Source organism: Lithobates pipiens, unplaced genomic scaffold (genome assembly GCF_037356315.1).
Source record: "Lithobates pipiens isolate NorthernLeopardFrog02 unplaced genomic scaffold, aLitPip1_a1.2 Scaffold_18, whole genome shotgun sequence".
Lineage (NCBI taxonomy): Eukaryota > Metazoa > Chordata > Amphibia > Anura > Ranidae > Lithobates > Lithobates pipiens.
The window spans coordinates 49,793,826-49,813,622 of NW_027507758.1; the positions used below are offsets into that span (position 1 = coordinate 49,793,826).

At 44.1% G+C, this 19,797-nt stretch overlaps 1 protein-coding gene across 1 annotated transcript in view; it reads left to right on the top strand.

Annotated features, from left to right (window-relative positions):
* Positions 1-19,797, top strand: part of LRPPRC (leucine rich pentatricopeptide repeat containing) — a 313,757-nt gene that overhangs the window by 279,226 nt on the left and 14,734 nt on the right. The window contains exons 34-36 of the mRNA XM_077485668.1: positions 365-486; positions 9,253-9,368; positions 13,943-14,014. Of these exons, the coding sequence (XP_077341794.1) occupies positions 365-486; positions 9,253-9,368; positions 13,943-14,014 (310 nt within the window). The remainder of the gene's footprint in view (positions 1-364; positions 487-9,252; positions 9,369-13,942; positions 14,015-19,797) is intronic.

A 19,797-nucleotide genomic window follows, 5' to 3' on the forward strand; every position in this document is an offset into this window, starting at 1 on the left:
GCACTGGCAGAAAAAAAAAACACCCCTCTCAATTGAAATTAATAGAAAGTGCTTAAGAAAACTCTTCAAAAGTGCCCAGGGTTATACTGGCAGTTTACAAGCACCTCAGTGTGAAAGGGGCCTTTAGTGTAAACTTTTTTGGGGGGGGGGTACCTAATTTTAACAGGTACCTACTCCCACTTCCACCTGGGGTGCCTAGGTGATCGGAGCAGAAGTCTCCGTCCCCCGACTCCCCAACACTGCAAGACAGCAATGCTAGCCACTAATCTCTCTGTAGATTTTACATGTATGTGCCATTCTTATGTCACTGTACTTCAGTGCAGTTTTAACAGTTCCTTGTTTTATATATGGAATTTCTCTCCAGTGAAAACTTTGAAGAAGTCACCTCAATGATTGAGTCATTGTGTACAGAAAACCCACAGACCTCCCTCCGTTACCTGTTTCATAATCTAATTGAGAACAGCATGTCCGAAGCACTGGAAAAAGGTTTGTTTTTTTTGTAGTATCTAGCCTGCATTATTGTTCAATTAAACACTGTAAATAAATTTGAAGATCTTTATTTTTTTGGGTTTGTAGAGAAGGCAAGACATGTTAAATTGTTAATGAGCTACAAGTTGCACTTTAATACTATATATGTTGGATCTGGCGATTGGCTGGGTAACCTAGAATTAAAGGGCCCAATGTGAAGAAAGTCTGGCTGGCCGCACTTCCATAAAATCAACTTTTATTGCTGGCTATGATTAAGCACCAAGAATTGCGTGAAACGCGTTAGCTGTATGCTATACGCCTCATTTGTACGTTGTGGATAGTCGTGAATTTTATGCATCAAAAAAAGTGATTTTATGAACGTGCAGCCAGCCACACTTTCTTCACATTGGGATTCCTGTGGCGTACGGGGCCAGCAACCATCACTGTGCAGTGGCAGGGGAGAGACTCGCCTGGAGCGGTGTTTCACACTCTATAGAATTAAAGCAGAAGGGGCAATCCACCCAAGACTTTAAAATATGGATGCACTGACACCATTTTTTTTTTTTTTAATACCAAGACCAATTACCGATACCTACTGGCAACTCCTCCGTTTAAATTTCAGCTATCTGCAATGGTACAAAGCACTGAAAAGTTATTTACAAATGAGAAATGTTTGCCCTTTTTTCAATGTGAAATGTGTAAATATATGTTAAAGGTGTAAAAAAAATATTAACAAACAAAGCAAACCAAAACTGACTTTAGATTGTAGATCAAAAGGAAAAAATTCCATTGATCTGTAGATGAATAAACCAAAAGATACAAAAAGAAGCAATGTTTATTTTTGTCTTTCTGTTTCAATTGCTGAGCAATGTTTTTTGGACAGCTCCAGTTGCCAGGACTTTGTTTACACTGACAGCTAAATTAGTTCTCAGTTATTACAGCGGAGAAAAAAAATAAAATAAAATTAAAGTCAGCAGCTACAAATGCCTCATTTAAAATGAGGACAACTACCTGTCTAGGGTGCCCGCAAAGTCCTCACTTGAAGCCAACCTGTCCCTCGGCTCCTTTGTGGAGGCCCCGGCACCTTCAGTAATGTAATTGGGAAGTGAAGCCTTACGGCGTCACAGACTGATTCCCTACTGCGCATGCGCGAGTCACGCTGCACGTTCTGACTAGCCCTTGCTGTCTTCTGGGACCTGTGTGTCTCCCAGGAGATGTCGCCAAGATTTTTGTCAGGATCTTCATATCGATGTTGATAAGTGAGATAGGTCTGAAATTGGCACAAGATGAGTGATCACGGTCAGGTTTTCTGAATCATTACTACGTTTGCCGTCAGGAGGTCCGGGGTAAGAGGACAACCTCTCTTTACCGAGTTGTACATAGCCACCAGATGGGGCGTTACTACTGGTGCCAATTTCCTATAATATAGCGCGGGTCGCTTGCCCACCTTATAGCTTGTAGAACTTCTGAGGGTTGAATGTCTCTCCATGAGGGTGACATGGGCCCCCGTCAAGGATGGGAGCGAAAGGCCCGCAAGAAAGTCCGCCGTTCTTTGAATTGAAGCCCCCTCTGATGCCGTATACAGCTTCGCTAGGCGAAACCCAAACTCTTCCAGAACATGCTTTGGGTTCCCGGATAGGACATTGTTCCGATCTCTCAGCGTTATTGGGGTTATTTTGGGGGAAAATGTTCAGAGTCTGTTGGCCATCATGCGAGTTGGTTTATTTGCTCTCTGATAGCATCGCTGACGGGACCAGCGGAGTACCCGCTCAGCCCCCTCAGGCACAGGTCGAGCTCAGATCTGGTTCGTTCCAGTAGTTTGTGGTTACCCTTGGTAGGAAACTGCTTAAACCTCTCAGATGCCAATGCCAATTGGGACTCAATCTCCCTTTGTTTTTTCTCTCTAGTTTTCTTACGGACTGAGGCTATGCAGATTAAACGTCCGCGCAAAACTTCTTTATAAGCCTCCCAGAGGACCACCGGCAAGGCCACTGAGCCCAGATTTTCGCAAATGTAGTCTTTCGAGACCTTAATATTTTCCTCTGTAGTTTCTACATGAGAAAGGAGCGAGTCGTTCATGACCCAGGGAGATAGTCGGGGTCTATCCAGGATAGAATGGACAATCAGGACCACATCGTGGTCAGACCACGGTACGGCCAAGACCGAGGCCACCAGCTGCACGACGTGCAGGTGTTTGTCTAATTTAGGGTTAAGGATTAGGTTGGATTCTCCTGCTAGTAGAAGGGTTCCCTTGCCGTGGGAAGCCAGCAGTGCACAGACATGGGTCAGAAAGGGTCCTGGACTCACATTGGGGGCGTAGTACGTCAGTATAGTCACTTCCGTGTCATGGATAGTGCCTTCAAGCAGTAAATATCTGCTGTCAGGATCAGCTATCTGTTTAGCGCATCTAAATGGAACTGATTTGCGGAACGCCACGAGAACCCCTTGTTGTTTAGTTGGGGCATTCGCCAAAAAGACCTGAGGAAATTGAGCATCGAAGTACTTAGGATGAGAGGTCTCAGAAAAATGTCTCCTGTAAGCAAGCAATATCAATGTGTTGTCTGCAAAGGTACTTAAATACTTTAACTCTCTTATGAGTTCATTCCCTGAACGTTCAGGGACAACCACTTAATCGTCATTGATAGAGTAACAGAAAATCGCTTACCTGGAGTCAAAGTTCACACCCCGTGCACCCGGAGGAGAGAGGAAGAAAGGAAAGAAGTAAAGGGGGGGGATGGAGAAGGGATAGAGAGCATCATTATAGCACGGATAGTAGAGACATGCAATGCTAGGTACCAATAATTATTACACAGCAAGATTGCTATCGGTCGTGGGATATAAAACCCACTACGTGGTTGGCTCGAACAACAGTCCGTGCCAAGAACCGACACATGGGGGAGCGGTGGTCCGTCGGAAACCACCTGGCTTAGCATTAACAATTATTGCTAATGTCAAAGAACATGACAACAGTGGCATATCTGCATAAACATTAATACGAACAGCAAAAAGAATAAACAAAAGGAAAATAATTCTGGTATAGGGAACATAGATATACCCGTAAACTGAGGCCTGAAAAATTGCTTTGGTTAGACGGTAAATCCCTGTTCCAAAAAAACAAGCAGCCTGAAGCTAGTACCGTCTAAGTCAGGCGTTAAAAAACAAATGAACAAATGAAGCAAAAAAAAAAAAACCTTGGGACGCGCCATGTCTGGATTGAAACAGTCTACGTATAGGCCCATAAAGTGAGAGCGTAAGAGCAGAATAGATAGTCCTCAGATGGTCAGGGTAATAGACCCCATGGACTAGAAATTCCTGGTTAGCAATGGGGGGCCCTGCTTCGTGAGGTCATGAGTCATGGATTACATCCGCTCATATCTTCGAGGGGCAAAAAGGAAAAACAAAAAAAAGGAGGGGGGAGTGATATACCGTAGGGAGCTTAAGAGGAACGTGCAAAATTATAAAAATACAAATATATACTTTTAGGAGGGTAGTAGGTAGATCTGAGGCTATGTGTGAAAAAATAGGGTAAGGCGTTGGAAAAAATCTCAAAAAGAAAAAATTTGGATTGAGCGTTTGTAGCTGGGGGGAAGAAGGCAGTCATTACCTGAGTGAAACCAGTGTTCATGGAAATGATGGGCTACAGTAGACCAGGGTTGGGGGTAGACCTAGTCCACCAAGGTGTAAAGGGGGGCTCAGTGTGGCTCCCACTTGAGTCACAAAAAGGATACATGGGTGCCTCATTCTTTTTGCCTGAGCGCCCAAGTTGCAGCAATCTCTCTCGCTGCCGGCCCGCAAGATGCGTATCGGCAGCGATAAAAAAAAAGGCAGTCAAACAAGTCAAAACAAAGAGACGGGATTCTTACTGTCTTCTAGAGATGTCCACCCGAGGAAGCCTCTTGGAATTTCTGAGCCTTGAGGGAACGGAGGGCTTGAGATCCATTCTGAGAGGATTGTGAGGATCGCAGTGGGGCCTGGGAAGGACCCGGGCGGGCCACGGCAGCCTCAGGTTGAGAGGGAGGAAGGTCAAACTGAAGTTCCTGGAATTGCCGTCGCAGGTCTGGCAAGGAAGAAGTGTGAAACTGACGTCCCATGTGTTAAAAAGAAAGTTTAAAGGGGAATCCTCACCGATAGCGAATGTTCCTGGCTTGCAAGATTTGCAGATAGGGCTTCATATTTCGCCTTTTAGCGATAGTGACCGGGGAAAGATCCGCAAACAGTTGAAGGGGGTTTCCTTGAAACGATATGTCTGGTAGTTCTCTGGTGGCTTGAAGGAGTCACTCTTGGGTTCCGTAGAAGTGAAATTTTATAATTACATCTCTGGGTGGACCCTCCGTGGGCTTGGGAGCTAGGGACCTATGTATGCAGTCAAATTCAAGGTGTTCGGTCGGGATATCAGGTGCAAGCTCCTGAAAGAATGCCGTTGCTGTTCCCTGGAGGTCTATAATGGTCTCCGGGAGGCCACAGATGCGCAGGTTGCCTCTGCGGGCCCTGTTTTCAGAGTCCTCACGTTAATCCTGTAGAATGAGAAGTTCAGCTTTTCTACCTCCTCCTCATGACCCTCCAACACCGTGGTCATCAGGTTCATCCTCTCTTCCAGCTGATTTGTGCGGTGTCCCAGTTCCTTAAGACCTTTCACCAGTTCCGCAGATAATTTACGGGAAGCTGCGTTGACCTCGTCCCTCACTATAGTGTGGAATTTCTGAAGCAGGGCCTCAGAGCCGGTGTCCACGGGCTTGTTAGATTCGAGGGGAATTGTGACAGACTATCATCTGAATGTTGGGTGGCATCAGGTTCTGGGGGTTCGGGCTCCATCTTGCCTTTCCCTTTCGCCTTCCCACGGACCGTAGATGCTTTCTGTTGTGATCTGTTGCGGGGACAGTTCCTGGGCAATATTATACATACCCGCCGCTTGCTCAGTAGCGCACGGCCGGGGCAGTAGTGGCAGTGAATTATATCTGGGTATGCCTTATATGCCAAGGTGGTATTTTCCGACAGCGCAACACTAAGGGACTGCACTGTCATCCTCCTAGCGTTCGCGCATTTTTTTTTTCTTTTCTTTTACTTTTTAGCTGTCAGTGGGGGAATCCCGCTGACAGCTGAAAAAGTTGAGCCTGAAAGTATCGTTTCAGGTATCGGAGCATTTGTAAGAGTACTGGTATCGGTGCAACTGGTGGACCTTAACAGTACACCCTACTTTTGCTGTTCCTTGGCTTTGTTCCATCTTTCTTTTGCATTCTCCATTAAGTGGAACTTCACTCAATCAACATTGACTATTTTTAATGCTTATGCTGTTAGCATTAGTAAATAGGAAGGTAAATTATGCAGTGCATCCAGAAAGTATTCAAGTATACCAATTTTTCCCCATTTTGGTATATTACAGCCCTTTTCAAAAATGGATTAAAATAGTTTTTCTCAAAATGCTACAAACAATACCCCATAATGACAACGTGATAGAAGTTTGTTTGAAACCTTTGCAAATGTATTAAAAATCAAAGTACCTAAGTATTCACAATCTTTGCTCAATACTTTGTTAAAGCACGAATTACAGACTCAAGTCTTTTTGAGTATGATGCTGCAAGCTTGGCACACCTATTTTTGGGAACTTTCTCCCATTCTGCTTTGCAGGGCCGCTCAAAGACATTCACAGAATTGTCCCGTAGCCACTCCTTTGTTATCTTGGCTTTGTGTTTAGAGTCGTTGTCCTTTTGGAAAATGAACCTTCACCCCAGTCTGAGCTCCAGAGTGCTCTGGAACAGGTTTTTTCGTCAAGGATGTCTCATTGATTCATTAATTTTTCCCTCCATCCTGACTAGTCTCCCAGTTCCTGCCGCTGAAAATTAACCCCACAGCATGATGCTGCCACCACCATGCTTCACTGTAGGGATGGTATTGGCCAGGTGATGAGCGGTGCCTGGTTTCCTTCAGACACGACGCTTGCCATGCAGGCCAAAGAGTTCAATCTTTGTTTTATCAGACCAGAGAATTTTGTTTCTCATGGTCAGAGAGTCCTTCGGGTGCCTTTTGGCAAACTTCACATGGGCTGTCATGTGCCTTTTACTGAAGAGTGGCTTCTCTCTTGCCAGTCTACCATACAGGCCCAATTGGAGTGCTGCAGAAATGGTTGCTCTTCTGGAAGGTTCTTCCCTCTCCGCAGAGAATTGGCTCTTTTAGATGGACCATTGGGTTCTTGGTCACCTCCCTGACTAAGGTCATTCTCCCCTGATCACTCAGTTTGGCCGGATGTCTGCTCAAGGAAGAGTTCTGGTTATTCCAAACAACGTCCATTTACAGATGATGGAGGCCCCTGTGCTGCAGAAATGTTTCTGTAACCTTCCCCAGATCTGTGCCCCAATAAAATCCTGTCTCAGGGGTCTACAGACAATTCCATGGACTTTATGGCTTGGTTTGTGATCTGACATGCACTGTTAACTGTGGGACCTTGTATAGACAGGTGTGTGCCTTTCCATATCATGTCCAATCAACTGAATTTACCACAGGTGGACTCCAATCGAGTTGTAGAAACATCTCAAGGATCATCTGTGGAAACGGGATGCACTTGAGCTCAATTCCGAGTGCCATGGCAAAGCCTGTGATTACTTATGTGCATTTTATATATGTGTGTGTGTATATATATATTTATTTACAAAGATTTCAAACAAGCTTCTTTCACGTTGTGATTATGGGGTAGTATTTGTAGAATTTCGAGGAAAATTAATCAATTGGATCAACTGTGGGTATAGGATTGTGTATATGGGATTGTATTTTTTATTTTTTTTGGTTGAACTGGATGGACTTGTCTTTTTTCAATCTGACTAACTATATGTAACCATGAATTTAATCCATTTTGGATGGGGGAGTTTGCCCCTCCCCCCTGAAAGGTGCCAATTGTGGCATTGGAGGGTGGGAGGAATCCGATGAGTGGAAGTTCCATTTTAGGGTGGAACTCCGCTTTAAATAGTGTTATTGGTTGTGGTGCTCGGATGAAGAGTCGTTTTCTGCTTTTAATGTAAAATAAAGCCTAGCAGGGAAGCAGTTAGACTGCCGATATTTTTCACCATTTGCTGCAAAAAATAAATATCCTTTGCTGGTAGTCTAAACTTTTAAGACAAATGAAAAGGCTTCCCTTCATGGACACATTTTACCTGTAACTTTATTGTAACAAGTGGACAGAAGCACTCCAAAAGCGATCTTGCCCTGGTGAGTTTTGCCCTCTAGCGGGGCTTAGCTGTAGATTATGATTAAGCCCCACTAGAGGGGCTTTTTCAGTGCTTCTAACCACTTGTTATAAAGTTACGGATTGGTGAAGTACCACCTGATATTGTTTCTGACTTTAATAATGTGGAAGGTTACAGACCCAGAGCAAGCAATGATTTTTGGGCAATTTTATAGGAACACCTTTACCCAGAAAAAAAATAATTCAATGCATTTTTTTATGCATTTTTATTAAATGCATTTTGCAGTGTCTTTATTGTGGGCGCTCTATGTGAGCTAGCGCTATCTTGGGAACCCTCGGAAAAACATGGCTATTGTCTGATTCATAATTGAATAATTGCACAGTCTTGCAACACTGTACCCATATGAAATTTTTAGCTTTAGACAGATCTTTCTTTTTGTGGTATTTAATCAACACTGGGTTTTTATTTTTTGCTAAACATACGAAAAAAAGACAACATTTTGAAAAATAAACTTTAATTTCTTGCAAATAAATAGTTTTTCTTTTTCTTCTTCGATGGGCAATCATGAGGCTGCACTGAGGGGCCCTCATGAGGCGGCACTTATAATCAGTGCCTTGATTATCGGTGTAAACAATGTACTCTCTGTGCCCTGTAAGAGTTGCCGGTTATCATCTCTCCTTTCCTCAGAGACGGCAACCCGAGAAAGGAATACTGATAATTGGCAAGTCCGTTTACATATGGCCAGCTATGATTGGACACAGCTGATCATATGGTAAAAGGTCCGCTGTGATTGGCCCCTTACTGCAATCTGTGATTAGCTGTGTCCAAAAGAGACAGCAGTCAGTGTGCCTGATGCACGCACTTGAGAGGACGTTCATGGACATTCTCTCAACTGGAGAGCTGTACTGCAGCTGTCTTTCAACTATAGCATGGGCAGGAACCAGATAAACAGGTCCTTATCTCTCTCCATGAAACTTTCTATGCCTCCCTCATCTATGCATATGTAACATCTTTCCCTTGTTTAGTATTGGCTGCTGGCTTTTGCCATTTAGAATCAAGACAGGCACGGCAGTAACCATCCAGACAAATGATGAATGGAGAGTTGCTCTATGGGTCTGCCGTAAAACGTACCAATGTAGTGACGTTGTTTTGTCTCTGTGATGATGAATTGAGAAAATTACCTTATTCCCCACTCCCTCAGACTTGCTTAGAGCTGTATGACTGGTCCCCCAAAGCCTTTTACCTTTACCATGTGACCAGTTGCAAGTTTTCCAACATCTTCATGTACAATGCATGACCAGCAATCCTGCATTGTATATCCCAGGAACATTGGCGAGAGGAGAAAGCACAGGCTGCCAGGGGAGCAAGAAATAAGGTAAGGATTTGTACTACTTTGCAATCCTAGACAAAACCGCTATTTAACCCATGCATTGCATTAGCATATTTTAAATCCAATCCAGTGTTCAGCTTTAAAGCCTAAGGACCCCAGCCATGCCTTATCCAATCTTCTCTAAACTTCCATGTTGTTAGTAAAGTCCAATATTCAAGATTTATTTTATGACACCCGAAACCCTACTGACCAAAGTTTTCCTGATCTCTTCATTTGCAGCGAGCATTGTGGCAGAGAGGTTGTCCGCACAGTTCTCAGTGTACCGCCCAGTCACAGAACTGTTTCTTGTTCTTCTTCAATTAGGAAAAGTGAATGAAGCCAAACAATTATTAGAGGTAAGCTTTCTAACTAGTGTTTGTCCATTTATATTAGTATTTAGAAAGTGAAAGTAGCTGCCAGCCGCTTGTGGGGTTTTCTTTTTCTACTGCTTCCCATAAATGTAATCATTTATTTTACTGCTTTGCTAACTTAGTGGAAGGAAAGGCGTTGTGGAAGTCACACATCACAGAAAAAGATTGGCCTGGTTGGAGCTCTGGGATGTGTGGCTTGGTTGGAGCCCTGGGGTGGGGGTGGCCTAATTTGAGCCGTGAAGGGGAGCCCTGGGGGGGTGTGGCCCGGTTGGAGCCCTGAGGGGGGGTGTGTGGCCCAGTTGGAGCCCTGAGGGGGGGTGTGTGGCCCGGTTGGAGCCTTGAGGGGGGGGTGTGTGGCCCGGTTGGAGCCCTGAGGGGGGGTGTGTGGCCCGGTTGGAGCCCTGAGGGGGGGTGTGTGGCCCGGTTGGAGCCCTGAGGGGGGGTGTGTGGCCCGGTTGGAGCCCTGAGGGGGGGTGTGGCCCGGTTGGAGCCCTGAGGGGGGTGTGTGGCCCGGGTTGGAGCCTTGAGGGGGGGTGTGTGGCCCGGTTGGAGCCTTGAGGGGGGGGTGTGTGGCCCGGTTAGAGCCTTGAGGGGGGGGGTGTGGCCCGGTTGGAGCCCCGAGGGGGGGTGGTGTGGCCCGGTTGGAGCCCCGAGGGGGGGGTGGTGTGGCCCGGTTGGAGCCCCGAGGGGGGGGGGTGGTGTGGCCCGGTTAGAGCCCCGAGGGGGGGGGGGTGTGGCCCGGTTGGAGCCCCGAGGGGGGGGGTGGTGTGGCCCGGTTGGAGCCCCGAGGGGGGGGGGGGTGGTGTGGCCCGGTTGGACCCCAGAGGGGGGGGGGTGGTGTGGCCCGGTTGGACCCCAGAGGGGGGGGGGGTGGTGTGGCCCGGTTGGAGCCCCGAGGGGGGGGGGTGGTGTGGCCCGGTTGGAGCCCCGAGGGGGGGGGGTGGTGGTGTGGCCCGGGTTGGAGCCCCGAGGGGGGGGGGGGTGGTGTGGCCCGGGTTGGAGCCCCGAGGGGGGGGGGTGGGTGGTGTGGCCCGGGTTGGAGCCCCGAGGGGGGGGGGTGGGTGGTGTGGCCCGGGTTGGAGCCCCGAGGGGGGGGGTGGTGTGGCCCGGGTTGGAGCCCCGAGGGGGGGGGGTGGTGTGGCCCGGGTTGGAGCCCCGAGGGGGGGGGGTGGTGTGGCCCGGGTTGGAGCCCCGAGGGGGGGGGGTGTGGCCCGGGTTGGAGCCCCGAGGGGGGGGGGTGGTGTGGCCCGGGGTGGTGTGGCCCGGGTTGGAGCCCCGAGGGGGGGGTGGTGTGGCCCAGTTGGAGCCCCGGGGTTGGTGTAGCCCGGTTGGAGCCCTACTACCCAGCAACTTTTGATTCTTATAAGTCTACACATATAAATCATACAACATTTGCCAACAAGTCTACTGAAAGTGGGGAAGACTTGAAGTATCAAGTGGGTTCACTTTTTTTGGAGAGGAGAAAGCAGAGATATGTATACCATCATGGTAGTCCAACCAAATTCATAAGCACCTCAAAGGTTGAGCAAATGCAGCTTGATATTCACTTCCTTTTGTCTGACAATGTTAGACATTTTTTTGATGAAAATAATTCCTAAACACACTCAAATTAAGCTCCTTGCTGTCTCGCATACAAAAAGCCCCTAAAGTCCCTTCCACACATGGATATATAAACAGTTTTCTTCTTCTTTTTTTTTTCAAGCCTTCAGGGCAGTGCACAAAAAAATAGACACCAAGTGAACCAGAAATTTGCTTGTCAACACACACAAAGTGCACCTGGTGCATCACAGGTCCACTCCCCAAGGTGGTGAGGGCAAGGCTCTCTGGCCCACTTATCCAAAAGATTTGACCAACCCCTTGTTTTGTGGGCAGCCAAAGCCAACCAAAGGGAGGCCCCATTCTCCCAGGCAGGAGAGGAGAGAACTAAAGTGCCACACATTTCCTAGACTTTAAGGCAGACCTGAAGACCTGCCACACCCTACTATCCAGATGAGTGAAAAGAACACATTAAAAAGGTGAAGTAACACAAGTCCAGAGAAAAAATATACTGGATCAATTTAGACAGAAACCAGTTAAGCTACCAGCATGCCTTTGGAGTACCTGGAGGAAAAGCACCAAAGTAGAGAGAAAGCATGCAAACTCCATGCAGGAATAGTGGCTGTCTGAGTGAGTGGGTGGAGTAAAGCAAATCATTATTTTAGGCACTTTTATTCATCTTTGCATCCAGACTTGCTAATGAACAGCCCATAATTTTACAGAACCAAGATTACTAACTAGCATGCAGCTGTGTCAGGCTTCATAGTCTTTATCAGTGCAAGATTTACTGGCTCAGCTACCGCTACCAGGCACCACTAAAGGAAGATTTAGGGAGATTGCCAGAAACCATAAAAACAGAAACTAGATTGCTATTGCGGGGGAACACTAAATTTAAAAACGAAATGAGCCCCCCTGTGCTTAATTGAGACCGTAAATTAAAGCTAAAATCAAGAAATTCAGCAACTTTGCAAAAAGTACATGCACACTATGAGCCAAGTCCATTTGGCTGCATGTCGCCTCCAAGACTCATCTGTTACTTATGTGACAGGTTAATTGCACTTCTGGAGGATATGCCCTCCCCTCTGCTGCCCATTCACAGAAGCTTTTTTTTATTTTATGAATGAGTTCACATAATACAAAGGCTTCTGTGAATGGGCAGCCAGGAGGGACTGGCATAGCAGTTCCAGCAACTCTGCTCTTGAAAGAACTGAGACGACAGTGAGCAGCTTCAGAGCTCCACTGTCTTTTTTTTTTTTTTTCCTGAATTAAAGCTCCCCTATATATGTGTGTGTGTGTGTGTGTATGTATGTATGTATATATGTATATATATATATGTATATATATATATATATATATATATATATGTATGTATATATATATGTGTGTATATATATATATATATATATATATATATATATATATATATATATATAATACAAATAATACCTATATGTACCAATATAGCCTTATTGTCATTATTTTGCAAAAATGAAACCACTTTCCATTTATTCTACACACGCTTACCTCACACTCTTCATAGCTTTTTTAAACTCACTGCTTGATTCTTTCTGCCATACTTCTTAAACAGACTTTAGGTAATAACACAAGAAGGAGTTGGGCAGCTGATCTCATTAGCACACACCCTGCATCATCTACCCTCGGCTGGTCAACTCCTTCCTGTGTCGTGACCTAAAGTCTGTGTAGGAAGTAAGGCAGAAGTAATGGAGCAGTGTGTTTTAAACCTATGAAGAGAGTAAGGTAAGCATGTGTAGAATAAGTGAAAAGCTGTTTTATTTTTGCTAAATATGTACATTAATATTATATAGTAATAATATAAAAAAAGGTGAATTCATCCTTAGCCTAGGTTCACACTGACCTCGCACGATTTTGTTCCCGCATGTCACTCCCAACTTCGGGGCGATTTCGAAGACCTATGTGCGGGTTTCTGCACAGATGTCTATTGACATCGTACCTCGAAGTCGCCAATAGTACAGAAACTACTTTTGGGAATTGGTGCGGCGTCGCACCGATTCAGACGGTGCAATAGCCGCCGATTTGGCATGCAATTTGACATGCCAAATCGCCGCAATGTGAACTAGGGCTTAAACACAGGAGCCCATTTAGTTTTTCATGCAGCCTATAGCTTTAAATTCTCCTCTAAGTGTACCATTACTCTTTAGGATAATTTGACCTGCTGACTTGAGCACAGCTGCAGTATTCTCTGTCTAGCATTAGCAGTTCACTGGTTCAAATTTTTTTTGTTGGTTGCCAAGAGTGACTCTTTAAAAGCCGTGACAGCTGTTCTGACTGCTGCATACAACATTGTCTTATCGTTGGTGAATATGCATCATTCTGTAGTGTAGGAAAGACACTTGATTTCCCTGACTTGTCATGTAAACTTTTTTTTTCTCCCCCCCTCCCCAAGTTCAACTTTTGTCTCTCTCTCAAGAACTGACTGTTGCATTGAAAGCCTTTTATAAAACAGATTGAAATCAGTCCTTTTGTATGCATAAGTGTAGGTAATTATACTTTAAAGAGAACTTGCTTTGTACATTTTAATTTTTATAAAGAAGCGAGCAGTTATCTCCCTGACACCTTATTAAATGTATAATTAACCTTATGATCCCAAGCTCACTTATGAATGCTTGGCAGTATAATTAGAGACGAAAAGAATTCTTTTTTTTTTTTTTCCCCTCCCCTCTTTCTTTTCCAGTTCTAAACCTCAGTTCTTTGGTCTGCCAAAGCATTAGTTTATTATTATTATTTTTTTCCTTTTAAACAAACCTGCAGCTTGTCGTGCCAAGGACAAATTTATGATAGATTGGCATGATTAGGCAGCTACTGTATTTCTTTGTAAGCTGCTATTAGGCAGTAATGATTCTTTACTGAGCTTTTAATCGTTTCTCTTGTAGTTGATGTCCCCTTAGTATTATGCTTTAAAAAAAAAAAAAAAAAAAACTTTGATTTAATTCTACCAGTTTGACAGATCTGATGACATTTCTGTTCCCCCCTCTTCTCTACAGAGATGCAGTGCTATTCAGGAACAAAGTGAGATTCTGAGACCACACATTATCATGCACAGTTTTAGGGGTCAGGTATGGTATATTTCTGTATATAATAATATAATAGTCTGCATTGTTGTGCTATCACAGAGTGATACTTAGAACTGGTTTAAGTGGATTTCGTTTATTATTTAGCATAGGGAATTTGAGGACTAATTGGGGCTTTAAAAAAGGAACTGCAGTCTCACATAATTTGTAATAAAAACATCTTTGCCATTCTGGAGCTTCCCTCCAACCACTTTGCATATTATTTTATATATACTGTGATTCTGTAATTGCCAAATATGCTTCAGAAATCTCCCTCCACTAAGTGTGGCTGCATCCATTTTAACCATGGGAAGCTGAAGCTGCTGCCTGTTCACTTCCTGGATTTACACAGAGGCACACCTGTAGCCATGCAGCTCTCATTGGCCCTCTTATGACTCACCCCCCCCCCCCTTCCAAACTCACGAGGGAGAGAGCTGTGCATGATGTCATAAGCGTAGGCAATGACCGGACAAGAAAGGGGATGTGGGCTGTATAATGTATTTACTGGCAGAAAGAGAAAAAGTTTTACTATGCAAAGTTAAAACCACATGGGCAGAAGATTTAATAAATGCAAAGTTGAGAAAATGGCTGAAGGTCCTTTTTAAATATACCACTGATTCTCACCATAAACTATATCAAACAGTGTCTTGAAAAAGTATTCATATCTCTTAAAATTTTCCACATTTTGTTGTTACAACCAAAAATAAAGATGTATTTTATTGGGATTTTATGTGATAGACCAACACAAAGTGGCGTGCATTTGTACGGTGCAGCCGAGTTCTAAAGTTTAAAAGAGCATGTAATTATATGTTTTCAGACGTGATAAAGGAAATGTGTGTATGTGTGTATATATATATATATATATATATATATATATATATATATATATATATATATATATATATATATATATATATATATATATATATATATGATAGATAGATCTGTGTGTGTATGTATATATACACACATACATATATATTTATAGTATGTGTGTGTGTGTGTGTGTGTGTATATATATATATATATATATATAATTTCACACACTCTTGTATATAGTATATATTCATTTTTAACCCACTGGTGCTCATATTAGGAAGAAAGGAGCCCTCTTCCTCTTATCACACCAACTTCTCTCCCAGATTCTCCACCTCTGAGCTGGTGAATCTGGAAGGGAGATATTTCAGTGTAACGGCTGTGAGATCTTCAGATCTCATTTATATAAACTTGCCGTTTGTGACAGAACGGTCATGTACTGTGATGAGAAGCTGAGAACATGTTATATATGTGTTTTTTTCCTTCATGTATGTCTAAAGTATGTCTCTTTAAGGGGACTAAAAATTTGCACACCTATGCATGCCTGTTCAGCAGCGCTGTCTCACTATATGTATAGTCCCAGCGGAGGACAAAAAACTTTGGGAAAAGGCTGTTTTTTTTCTTTATGCACCTTGGTGCAATGCTGGCAGTTGCTGGGGATAAGGTTAAAAAACAAAGATGGGAATCTGCTGTCAGAAATCCCCCACCCTCTCTACCCCCCCCCCCCCCCCACCCTCTCTCTCTTCTACTCAAAACTATTTATGGTGCCAAAGCCAAATGGGGATATCGGACCAATTCTGGATCTACGGAATCTAAATCAGTTTCTGAGGATCCGCTTCTTTCGCATGGAGTCAATCAAATCAGTCGTTTCTATTCTACAAGTAGGAGAACTTCTGGCATCCTTCAACATCAGAGATGCATATCTGCATGTACTATATATTTCCTCCTCCGCAGAGGTTTCTGCATTTCGAAGTAGAGGAAAAGCACTTTCAGTTTTTAGCTTTGCCCTTCGGCACTGCTACAGCACCCCGGGTATTCACAAAAGTACTAGCCCCACCTCTAGCCAGGTTAAGGGCACAGGGCATAACTGTCTTGGCTTATTTGGACGACCTGTTGATAGACCAGTCAGTGGCTCGCTTGAAGCAAGGCGTAGCCATTACAAGCAGTTACCTGAAAGACCTGGGTTGGAGTCTCAACCTAAAGAAGGCCTCCCTAAAGCCACTAAAGAGGTTGGAGTAAAGGGCTTCTTGCCTCCCGCAAAGATCAGCTCCATACAGGCGCTAGTGAGGATGATCAGGTTAAGGAAAGATCCTTCAATCTGCCTTTGTATGAGGTTGTTGGGGAAGAGGGTAGCTTCATTCAAAGCAGTACCCTATGCCCAATTCCATTCGAAACTTTTTCAAAACAGTATCCTATTTTCTTGGAACAAGAAGTTTCAAGCATTAGATTTGCCAATGCGGCTGTCCCCAAGAGTGTCCCAAAGCCTCAATTGGTGGTTACCAAAGGGAAGACACATTGTGGCGAGACGCTGGTGCTGCTCACCCCAATATAGGCAGAGAGATTGGGAAGATTCCCCCAGGGGGGGTTTTAGGCAGCTAGTTGTAGAAAATAAGAAAAATGAATGTTGGGTAAAAAATAATTACTTTATTAAAAGGTGAAATAGATTGTAACATGAGTGTTAAAATATGAGCTTGAATGGGAGTATACCCATACCAAATACAGGAGGTAGCAAACATGGGAGTTATACATAGCATATAGTAATGACTGTTGCATAGCAGTTGCTGACGCAATTCGACCAATAATGTTTGGGGTCTCTTTAGAGGATGAGTTTGCTAAGAGAAAAAAGATTTATATTTATATATCAAATTTGTTTAGAAACAAGATGTAATATAGGTTTGTCCATGAGCTAACGCTCTGGTAATTGCTGCAGGTTCTAGCCCCATCTCCTCTGGGGCGCTTCGGCGGGGGACATGTGTTTACGTTTGACTCCTTGTAAGCCGCATTGAGTGGACCATCGTCCTCTTCTCTGTGTTTTGCTGTGGCGTGTTGGTGCACAGAAGGGTCTGATAATTGTGTGGGCGATTTTTTGATTGAGGGGCATCTCCAAATGCAGTGGTAATTATGTGCTACTTGTTACTAAACATTTTGCATATATTATATTATATCTTGTTTCTAAACAAATTTGATATATAAATATAAATCTTTTTTCTCTTGGCAAACTCATCCTCTGAAGAGACCCCAAACATGGGTCGAAACGCGTCAGCAACTGTTATGCAATAGTCATTATTATATGCTATGTATAACTCCCATGTTTGCTACCTCCTGTATTTGGTATGGGTATACTCCCATTCAAGCTCATATTTTAACACTCGTGTTACAATCTATTTCACCTTTTAATAAAGTAATTGTTATTTTTTACCCAACATTCATTTTTCTTATTTTCTACAACTAGCTACCTAAAAAAAAATAAAAATAAAAAAAAAATAAAAAAAAATAAAAATAATAAACCCTAGGGGAATCTTCTTAATCTCTCTGCCAATTGGTGGTTACTATCCCGGAACCTGCTGAAGGGAAAATCCTTCGGACCAGTTATCTGGAAAATAGTAACAGATGCCAGCCTTTCAGGCTGGGGAGCAGTACTAGAAAGGACGACCGTCCAGGGACAATGGTCAAGAACCAAAAGAGCATTGCCCATCAACATCCTAGAGATTCGGGCAGTATATGTGGCTCTAAGGACCTGGACCTCCAGGTTAAGGAATTGTCCTGTCAGGATCCAATCTGACAATGCTGTGGCATATATCAATCACCAAGGGGGCCCTAGGAGTCTCTAAGCTCAGAGAGGGGTGAACCAGATTCTAACTTTGGCAGAAGAGAATGTCCCATGCCTATCGGCAGTTTTCATTCCAGGAGTTGAGAATTGGCAGGCGGACTATCTGAGTCGCCAGCAGTTATTCCTGGGGGAATGGTCTCTTCACCCCGAAGTGTTTCAGGCTGTTTGCCAAAGATGGGGGACTCCGGACGTAGATTTTCTGGTGTCCAGATTCAACACGAAGATGGTCAACTTTGTGTCCAGGGCAAGGGACCCACTCGCCTACGAAACAGATGCATTGGTGACCCCGTGGGATCAATTCTCACTGATGCATTTCCCCCAATTCAGTTGTTACCACGACTTCCTTGCAGGATCAAGCTGGAAAGAAAGTCAGTGATACTGGCAGCCCCAGCATGGCCCAGAAGATCATGGTACGCAGAGATCGTAAAGATGGCAATGGAGGGTCCATGGCCCCTCCCACTAAGGCCAGACCTGCTATCTCAGGGGCCGATATTCCATCATACTTTACGAGCGCTAAATTTAATGGCTTGGCTATTGAGACCCACATTCTGAAGAAACGTGGGCTTTCTAGGTCGGTTATCTCTACTTTGTTTAATGCTAGAAAGCCAGCTTCTAGAGCTATATATTATAGAGTCTGGAAGACTTATGTTTCTTGGTGTGAATCCATGGTTGGCACCCTCAGAGATATAGGCAGAATTCTTGCCTTTCTACAGTTAAGCGTAGAGATGAAGTTGACCCTGAGTACTATTAGGGCCAAGTCCCAGCCTTATCAATTTTATTTCAAAGACCGCTTGCTACGCATTCTTTAGGGAGTGCTGCGGATTAATCCACCAGTTAAATCACCCTTAAGCCCTTGGGACTTAAACTTTGTTTTGTCTGTGTTACAAAAACTGCCATTTGAACCATTACAGCATATTCCTTTAGTCCTTTTGACAAGGAAGCTGATATTTTTGGTTGCTATATCCTCGGCAAGGAGGGTGTCAGAATTGGCTGCTCTTCCTTGTAAGGAGCCATATTTGATTATTCACGAGGACAGTGTGGTGTTACGCCCTCGTCCAGATTTTTTGCCAAAGGTGGTTTCAGGCTTTCATCTGAATGAAGATATTGTCCTGCCTTCATTTTTCCCAAGACCAGCTTCCAGGGAAGAAAAGTCACCACATTGTCTTGATGTAGTGAGAGCAGTGAAGATCAATTTGAAGGAAACTGCTTAGATTCGTAAGACTGACGTCTTATTTATTCTGCCAGAGGGTCCTAAGAAAGGACAGGCAGCTTCTAAATCCACTGTCGCCAAGTGGATTCGGCAAGTTATAGTTCAAACTTATGTTTTATAGGGAAAGATTCCCCCGTTTTCAAGTTAAGGCGCACTCTACCAGAGCAGTTGGTGCTTCTTGTGCAGTGCGTCACAAGGCCTCCATGTCTCAGATCTGCAAGGCCGCGACTTGGTCTTCAGTACATACATTTGCAAAACTTTATCAAGTGGATGTAAGATGGAATGAGGATATCGCCTTTGGGCGCAGTGTGCTGCAGGCAGCAGTATAAGCCCTCGGGTCTGGGGTCTCCCTCCCTTCAAGTAGCATTGCGATGGGACATCCCACTAAGTAAATACTTGAGGCTCTGCGTCCTATGATGGTAGACAAAGAAAATAGGATTTTTAAAACAGCTGACCTGTAAAATCCTTTTCTTGGAGTAGATTATAGGACACAGAGCTCCCACCCCTCTGTTTTATGGGGTGAGAGTATGTTGCTTGGCTACAAAAACTGAGTTACTACTGGAAGGAGGAGGGGTTATATAGAGGAGTCAACTTCCTGTATTGGATATACCACTATACAACTTGATTGGAGTCCACACCTGAAGGTAGGCCCATAACCGACTAAGTAAATACTTGAGGCTCTGTGTCCTATTATGTACTCCAAGAAAAGGATTTTACAGGTAAGCGGTTTTAAAAATCCTATTAAGCTGTTTTAAAAATCCTATTTTTCATTAAATTCTACAAACAATACCCCATAATGACAGGATGAAAGAAGTTTCTTTGAAATCTTTACAAATTCATAAAAAAAAAATCTCATGTATATAAGTATTCACAGCCTTTGCCATGACACACAAAATTGAGCTCATGTGCATCCTGTTTCTACTGATCATCCTT